Raw genomic sequence first — 9,378 nt, 5'->3', positions numbered from 1 at the left:
CTTTTGTGAATTCCTGAAAATCCTATGTGGCTTAAAGACATTTTTGCAGTTATAGTGGGCCTTTGCATAACTGTTTTTAGAGTGTGCTATGGTGCCATGTGTTTTGCTTGATTTAATGAAGATACTGATATCAGAACTGATTTAAAAAAGGGAGTATATAAAATGACCTAGCATTTCTAGACATAAATTGTAGACTCAGAACTGAGAAATGAACACTAGATAGTGGTGGAAGTAGTGAGGAGATTTTCCTGGGATGGCATCCCTTTAGCTATAGATAGCAAACCTAAAGCTCCTTACAGAGAAACCTCTTACTAGCCATTTTCCACAAATGGTACATACACCTCAAAGGTACTTAGTGAAAATCCTTCAGAGGTATTTAATACTGGAGTCGGCAGTCTCCCTCCTATTCTCTGAAGCTTATACATATAACCAGGTGGTGGCACAAAAAAGCAAAACCCAGAGAAATACCGCAAGATTCCCCAGTGTTTTTACCTCAGCAAGCTCTGCTACTCCAATTGCTTGCCAAGATGTGTGATATGGGGGGACTTGATAATCTGATTGCCAACACAGCATACTTGCAAGCCAGGAAGTCTGGAGATGTGGACACCAAGGATATGCAAAAGCGGCGCAAGAACATTAACCTACCTAAGGTTGAGGAATGTGTTGATATTAAGAATTCTATTTGTCCGGAATATGAGAGCATTTGTGAGCAGCAACCCATTGGCAAGACATTTTTCAAAGACTACGTGGCGACAGTGCCTGAATACCAATTGGCCCAAGAATTCATGGACGAAATTTGTGCTTGGGAGTTATCAGAAGAAAGCATCAAGAATAGTCTTCTAGAGGGCATGGTCAACATGTATTTAAAGAATATTAGCAACGCTTACTTGAAATTTCTTAGTACAGACCTATCCAATAAGTGCCAGTCAGCCTCCGCAAATGATTTTGAGAACCTCCTGCAGTTGGCCAGAGAAGAGACAAAAGACTTTCTTAAGGGAAAACCCTTTGAGGGCTTCAAGACCAGTCCATTCTATGAGAAATTCTTGCAGTGGAAAGGCTATGAGCGGCAATCTATAAATGATAAATTCTTTGAAGAGTTCCGAGTATTAGGCAAGGGAGGCTTTGGAGAGGTAAGGAGCAGTTACTTAGTCTACATGCTGTGTATATAGATAAGCTTTGGTGTTTAAATAAATTCATTAGACTATGGGTCACTAGCTATGTGTTTGCATAAACAAGGTTTCTTGTTATATATCCCTGTTTTAGTCCTATTCACTGCATATTTTCTCTGCAGTAATATGTATTCAGGAGTAATATGTAGCTTTCCCTTTAATTGGCTCAGAGTTGCTTATATGAAATATATTTTTCATGAGATAGTTATTTTTCATGAGATAGTAAATAATTCTATTATTTGTTTATGAAATTTATTCCTCACCTTTGTGCTTATATAAGCACTTATGACATCTTGTAGGACAAAATGCAAAATATAATTTGTTACTTTTAATTAGTTTAAAATCTATGTAGTGTTACTACTTAAAGTAGGTGGAAAGGCTAGAAGGACATATTCCAGCCAAGGAACCTTATTTTCAAGTTATCACTAAAGAAGTTCAGAATTGTCATTGCCATCTTTCTGCTTCTCAATATAAATGACTCACTTGGACTTTTTCCTTTTGCATGGAACATGCTGTAGGTTTGTGCTGTCCAGGTGAAATGTACCGGGAAGATGTATGCTTGTAAGAAGCTGGACAAAAAAAGATTGAAGAAAAAAAAGGGTGAAAATATGGCTCTTCTTGAAAAGGAGATACTTGAAAAAGTCAACAGTCGTTTCATTGTCACACTGGCCTATGCTTTTCAAAGTAAATCCGCTTTATGTCTTGTCATGAGCCTCATGAATGGTGGGGACCTTAAATTTCACATTTACAATATGGGTGAAAGAGGCTTGGAAAGGGATAGAGTCATGTTCTACTCAGCTCAGATTATTTGTGGGATACTGCACCTCCACTCCATCAAAATTGTCTACAGGGACATGAAGCCAGAAAATGTCCTCCTGGATGATAATGGTCATTGCCGATTGTCTGATCTGGGTTTGGCAGTAGAAGTCAAGGACGGCAAAAAAATCACCAGCAAGGTAAGTGACTATTTACTGTGAAGGGTTGCAGATACAGTAGAGCAATTCTCTCTGTTTCTTATGCATTAGATCCAGTGTTAATTCTTTCAGATTTGCTCCTGACTAAATCTTATTTGCTAACTTTATTCTATGTGACAGACTGGTAAGAAGATTTGCCTAATTCAATATTTATACTGTATAGTGCAGCAATTCAGGTACCATAGTTTCTTAAAAGAAATCTATACCTTACCAAAACTTTCCATTTTCTTTCAAGCAATTACATGTTTTCTGATTGCTGATCGAGAAATAAAGAAAGAGGTATATTATGCAATGAACTGTGGGGAAATAAAATATTAATGTAATAATATGTAATATGTAATATGTATTACCTTTATTATCCAAATATAAAACATAATCTATAGAAAGTTCTCTTGTACAAGCCCATTGCAAGCAATAGGAATTACATAAGAACATTACATAAGAAAAACCAAGCCTAATGTCATGGGGGAGAATGTTCCATAAAGAGGCACCATGACAGAGAAGGCCTACCTCCAGATGCAGTTGCCTGGCTGATAGAACCCATAATATGCCTTCCCTCCCAGATCTAATGGGGCAGACCTAAGCAATCAGGGAGAGGCAGTCCCTCAGATTAGCTGGCACTATGCCATGAAGGACTTTAACAGTCAAAACCAGTACCTTGAATTGGACCTGGAAGCAGACTAATAATCAATGCAGCTTGTGAAGCAGAGGTATAATATGTGCTCTTCTAGCAGTATACACAACTGCCTGCACCACCACAGCAGACCGGGGGTTGGGAACTTCTGATTTAATGGAAGTCCCATGTAGAGTGCATCTACACCCTAATGTAATCCAGTAGTCCCAATTTTGAGGTGACTAGGGCATGAGGAACCATGAACAGTCTCTCAATCCAGGAAGGGATGCAGTTGGCGCATAGCACAAAGCTGTGCAAAAATCCTCCTAGCCATGGCCACCACCTTCTCTTTGAGCAGGAGTCATGAACCTAGGTGGACTCCCAAATTGCCACTCCTTCCAGCACCAAAGATGGCAAAGTCCTAGAACTAGTAGGGCCCCAAACCCCAAAGTCATAATCTTGCTAGGATTTAGCTGAAGCCTGTTGTTTCCAACTAGACAACCTCTGGGCACTGGTATAGGATGTTCAAGGTTAATTCACCAGGGGAAGAGATGTATAGTTGGGTATCATCAGCAATCCTGAAGAAATAGGCAAATTAGCACAGCACCATGTCATATACCCCAATTGCCTGAGCTGATTTGGAAGGATATTATGATAAATGCTATCAAAAGCCACCAAGGTCACATACAGTAAGAATGGATGCACAACCTCCATCCTTCCCATGCCTGAGAGCAATACAAATTATGACCAATGCCATTTCTTTCCAATACCCAGGTCTGAATCCTAACTATAAAGAATCCAGATAATCTGCTTTATCCAATGCCCTCTGAAGCTGTTTGCACAACCACCTTCTCATTTACCTTGTCCCAAAAGAGGAAATTAGATACTGGGCAAAAGTTGTTCCGTATAGTAAAATCCAGCAATGGCTTCTAAGGAGGGGGCAAACCAAAGCCTCTTTAAGACTTAAGGAACAACCTCCTCACTCAAAGAGAAATTAACCACTGCTAGAACCCACTCATACACCCTGCACCACTTTCAAAGCCAGGAGGGCATTAATCTAAAAAGCTGATGGTTAAGTTCATAATTTAAAGCACTCGGGATTTCCTCAGGTCCAACAGGTTCAAACTATTCCCAATAACCAGGCAAGACTCCACCACAGACATTTCCTCTGGACAGGCAGAAAGGCCAGGGTCCAGCTGCAAGCAAATTGGAGCAATTTTATCCAGTAGGTGCTAAACAAATTGCTCCCCATGCCCCTGCACAAGAGAGCTTGTCTCACCCAAAACAGATGTGTGGGGCAACAAACTGTGAACGCAATAGGGGTGGAGAAGTCCTACCTTTAGTGCAACAAGGTAAGTTCTAATAGTGACTCTAACCCATGCTGTTGTTGACTTGTCCTTGGTTGAGTGCCAGTGCTGTTCTAGATCATGAGTATCCAATCTTTTGGTTTGCCTGGGCTACATTGAGTGAATAGTAATTGTCTTGGGCTATATCTAAAATATATAATATAGTCAATGTATATAAACAACAATTAAAAAAAATATTACATCTTGTGGTGCACATTACTAGTTGTCTAGGGCCAAATGCGGCTCATGGGCTGTGGGTTGAACACATCTAGTCTAGATGTCTCTTCTCTCATTTCATCTCCCTGAGCTCCTCCATCAACTACAGGGGAGTGACAGGATCCCTGACAGAGGAGTAGTTGTATGAGCGCAATCCAATCCAACTCCTCGGCCATTCCCTGTTGCAAGCAGGAACCAAGGCTTTGGATGGAACTTGCAGCAGACTAACAGGAATAGCCCCTAGTTCCCTCTTAAACCCATCTGAGTCAATCAATTGTCAGGAGTAGACCAATCTAATGAGTCCAGTCTCCCACAGTGGATAGCGACTCTAGAAAATTCCATGGAAATCAGGGTGTGATCTCACCGAGACAAAGAGTGATACCAAAAACTCCCTCAATTTCAAATCATGCAGCCACTGCTCCGAAAGGAACACCAGATGCAGAATATGACCACTGTTCCATGTTGAGTTCTGGATAACCTGGGATTGGTTCATGGCCATCATGGTGGCCATGAGCTCTAGAGCCACTTCTGAGAAGATATTTCAATGTTTTTTATTTGCATAGAAATATATGGAATGAATATGCATATGTTTATATATGGTATGGAATACTTATATAGTATGGAATGTTTATATAGTATGAATGTGTAAACTGTTGCATATCTCCTTAATTTTACAAATCTGGTTAATATTTATTAATTATATTAATAAATATTTATATTTATTTTCAAATTATCTGGATTCTTTTTTGTGAGTATGTGTAGGGTTTTTTTTTAATTTTTACGTATTGGAATTAATTTTTTATGGTTTTGTGATTTGTTGTTTTGTTACTGCTGTGAGTCGCCTAGAGTTGTGTCTTAAAATGGGCAGGCCTGTAAATCCTTTAATTAAATAAATAAGTCCATCTAGTTCTATTGGATGACCTCTCCCACCAGCAAAATGCATTAAATAACGTGGGACAAATACAGCAGCCTACATAGTCTGAATCATGACCATGGTCTCCAATACTCCTTCACTCATGTTTGACTCATAAAGGAAGTAGAACTCTCAACTTTCCCCAGTGGTCAAGAAAGTGCTATGAAGTGCCTATTATTAAAATGTCTAAATAATGTACCTTTCTTGTATAACAATTAAGTTTTAACAATTATTTAATTATATAATATATAACTAAATACATTATTTTTCATTGCATAGTCAGTCAGATGTTTAGACTGGATTTGGCATTTTGTCTACCTATCAAATCCTTATGAAGGATCTCGGTTAAGCAGATGCAGATTTTTGATGGTAAAAAAGGTATCTTTGTTCCACGTAAAGCTGCCTTATTAGTATTTTATTATTTAATAATAATAATAATAGTAATAATAAATTAATTATTTAATTATACAGTTATAATATGTGATTATCACTGGTAATATTAATAACAGTTATTAGTTCATAATTACTGCAGAGAGTCCTAACAGATTTGAACAACAGCAGCAACAGACGGTATCCTGGAATTCTGTTTTTGGATTACATACAATATGTACACCCCAACAGTAAAAAAAATTATCTGGATAAATGCCATTCATACCCAAAAGAAATAATAGACAAGCAAAAAAATTATCTACCTCCATTCTACATTCTTTGCAAATTTCATGCTAGACTTTCTCATGTTAAATCACTCGGGGAAAACCATAGACTTCTTTCAAATAAATACTATGTACCATATTTCCAGGATCCAATACAATTTACTGACCTTTTTGTAGTCAACTGACGTCATGATGAAATCAGGATTAATTAACAACTATTAATTTCAATGAAAATGCTGCATAAATGTAGTATACATTTTAGTCTGTGATATTGGAAATTGTAATTTTTTTTTACTATAAGACCATTTTGTTATTTATGAACTTTCTAAATAAACCAATACAGTTATTGCAAAGCATTTTGCTGTTCAAGCTTCTCCATCCATCCACATGCCTATAACAGCTGTTTTAAAATGTGGATTTGGTCATCACATATATCAGCTTATGTAATTAAAATATCTTGTTACTGAGTAGGTCTTTTCTCCATTGATATAAAACGTAAGTACATACTAGTGGTGAAATCTATAATTTGTTACTACCGGTTCTGTGGGCGTGGCTTGTGGGGGGGGGTAATGTGACTGGGTGGGCGTGGCCAATTTTTTTTTTAACTTTTAAAACCATTTTTTCTACAACCTCTTCGGCGAAGAGGTTGTAAAAAAATGCTTTCAAAAGGCACTGACGATCCCAGCTGACTTGCCTGATCTGCAGAGGCTTTTTTAAAAAGCCTCTGCTGATCATGCAACTCAACTGGGATCATCAGAGGCATTTAAAAGAAAAAAAGGTTTTTTTTCTTTTAAATGCCTCTGACGATCCAAGCTGAGCCGCGCGATCATCAGAGTCTTTTTTTTTTTTACTTTTAAAAGCATTTTTTGGCCGAAGATGTTGTAGAAAAAATGCTTTTAAAAGTAAAAAAAAAGCCTCTGATGATTGTGTGGCTCAACTGGGCATGTGGGGGGGAAGGGATTTTTGCTACCGGTTCTCCGAACCACCCGCCTCCATCGCTACCAGATCAAGCGATCCAGGACGAACTGGGAGCATTTCACCCCTGGTACATACGCTATAACATTGTAATATGTCTTTATTTTTCTGTTAAATATTTGCTTAATTGTGCTTACAATATAAAAATATAATAGACTATGTGCAGTTCAGCAGTTAATGTTTTAGATTGTGAGTAGAGAAATTGCAGTTCTGTTTCATTCTTAAGCACATACGCTCACTGAGTGACTTTGCCCCATCATTTTCTCCCACCTCAATCCATCTCACAAGACTGTTATTGTGGAGAAAAGGAGTAGTATGTGTACCCTGGGGTAGAGCAAGAGATAAAACTTACAGATAAAATAAAATGTTCCTTTGGAATTTAAGAATATGAGATAGTATATAGTAGCTATAGATGAATACCCTGAAAATAAGGTGATATTTTGAATCTGGAGGCCTACAACTTATATTATATAAAGTAAGAAAACTATCCTTTTTTGAAAAATGACTTCTTTTTTCAGTGATAAACACTGAATTATTATCCATAAGTATGCATGTCACTTGACTAATTAAAAATTTTCTGAATAACACCTGGTATGAGGCAGAAAGAGAAAGTAGGTGGTTGACAAATATGATGCTCTTCTCAAACCAATTAGCTTATGATGTAACATGTGAAAACATCAACATCAGTCCTTCAGTCCATTGTCAGTTCATTATTTAGCCCCATTTTGAACATGTGGCCACCCTAATTTCTATAGGGAAGATGGGTCAATTAGGCTGATGAAGGTAGTTGATGAATGCAACTGATTTCTAGTGGATGATGGGCATGATGGGGATTTTCCCAGCAATCAAGGGAGCAACTCTGAGGCTAGCCTTGTTGAATTATAGAATAGAGAGACTTGGTGCTTCATAGAATGGCTCCTGAGTGCTAATCTATAGGGTTCCTTGGTTTGCTGAGGAGCTCCAGGAGATGAAGTATCTAACAAGATATCTACAGCATCACTGGAAAAAACAAGGACCAACAACAGCCAGAAAAAAGAAAAAAGCCCAGCTCTGGGTCTATACTGTAATGGTAAGAGATATAAAGTGTCAATATGTCTCCACATTTATTGCATCCTCAAGGTGCTAGTCAGCAGCATTATTTAGTGTGACCTGGGTCCTTCTGAGCTCTGAGATCCCAGAAGACATCCCTGCTAGTTTTTAGGAACACATTGGGAACAAAATTGCTCATATTTACTGTATTGTGAATTGTAAATGTCCAGTACTGCATGAACTGGATTGTAAATGGGTAGAATCTCATGAGATGACAGAGGTACCATTTTGCAAAGTCCTCTGAGATTCTTTTGAATCAATGACACCCAAAGAAGTAAAGAGAGTCATCTGTGGAATGAATTTCTATGTGGGATACCCTAGTACTCAGCATTCTGACTAATCTTATTTAACATCTAACATTAAGCCTTTGGGACAGGCCATTGGTTAGTTTAAGGCCTCATCAATAGGCTGATAAATACATAGTTTTCCATCATCAGCTATCAGGCTGCATAAGTGATGTAGAAGTCATGACCCAGTGCTTAGAGAAGTTAGGGAGTATATGGAATGAAAATAACTGCAGGTACATCCCAGGAAGAGCTACCATTGGCACAGAAAACCAGTACTTCCAAAGCAAATCATCTTAATAGGTTTGCATTTCCTGTAAAGAGCTGGTGTGCAATTTGAATTGTCCTGACTCAGGGATGGGTTCCACTTAACTTTACTACCGGTTTGCAATGGGAGTGCGCGCAGTTCTGTACATGCGCAGATCATCCATGCCGATCATCCATGATGACCATCTGCGCATGCACAGAATGGCGGGTGGACGGAGCCTCCCACTGCCATTACAGTTCGCAAGAACCGGACCGAACCAGGAGCAACCCACCATTGTCCTGACTTGTCCTGAACCCTGTTGGGATAGGTGGAATCTATAGCCAGGAAAATCTTTGGTTGGCTTTGGAGCTCTGCCAGTGATAGCCATTCCTGGATCAGGATTCATTGACTCTAAAATGACTGCAAATTGCTATACGCGGGGCTACCTTTGAAGACAATTCAGAAGGTGAAACTGGCATATAAGCAGCTGCTGGCCTAACCAGTACTAGCCGGTTCAGCAGCATAACATCTATTCTGCAAGAGCTGTGTTGGTTGTTGATGGGATTTCAGATTCCAAGTGTTGGTTGTTAACTATAACTTGATTTAATCCTTATATTTTGGATTATCTCCATGCAGACAATGTCTACTCTACTGAATATCTGAACATGCAATGGAGGACATGGATAATTGGAAAGAAGGACAAATGGGGAAAAAGGAAGATCCGCTAACTTTTAAATTTTCTTGGCATCCATGACAAAAATTATCACAAAAAAAGCAAAAAATATTCTTAGGCCTATACGTATATGAACTTACTTTTCGAGTATCAGAAAGTCTGTTTTTTCAATCGCAATATGTTTTACACAAATTTTTGTTTTCAAGAATATATCCTAGTGATAATT

At 38.4% G+C, this 9,378-nt stretch overlaps 1 protein-coding gene across 1 annotated transcript in view; it reads left to right on the top strand.

Annotated features, from left to right (window-relative positions):
- The first annotated feature begins 337 nt into the window (after positions 1–337).
- GRK7 (G protein-coupled receptor kinase 7) overlaps positions 338–9,378 on the top strand; it is a 30,901-nt gene continuing 21,860 nt past the window's right edge. Inside the window, exons 1-2 of the mRNA XM_034439320.3 lie at positions 338–1,130; positions 1,688–2,125. Of these exons, the coding sequence (XP_034295211.1) occupies positions 528–1,130; positions 1,688–2,125 (1,041 nt within the window). The 5' untranslated portion in view covers positions 338–527. The remainder of the gene's footprint in view (positions 1,131–1,687; positions 2,126–9,378) is intronic.

Source organism: Pantherophis guttatus, chromosome 6 (genome assembly GCF_059756535.1).
Source record: "Pantherophis guttatus breed Tessera chromosome 6, ASM5975653v1, whole genome shotgun sequence".
Classification (NCBI taxonomy): Eukaryota; Metazoa; Chordata; class Lepidosauria; order Squamata; family Colubridae; genus Pantherophis; species Pantherophis guttatus.
The sequence above is the reverse complement of the archived record's forward strand: the minus strand, read 5'-3'. Positions and strand labels throughout refer to the sequence as shown.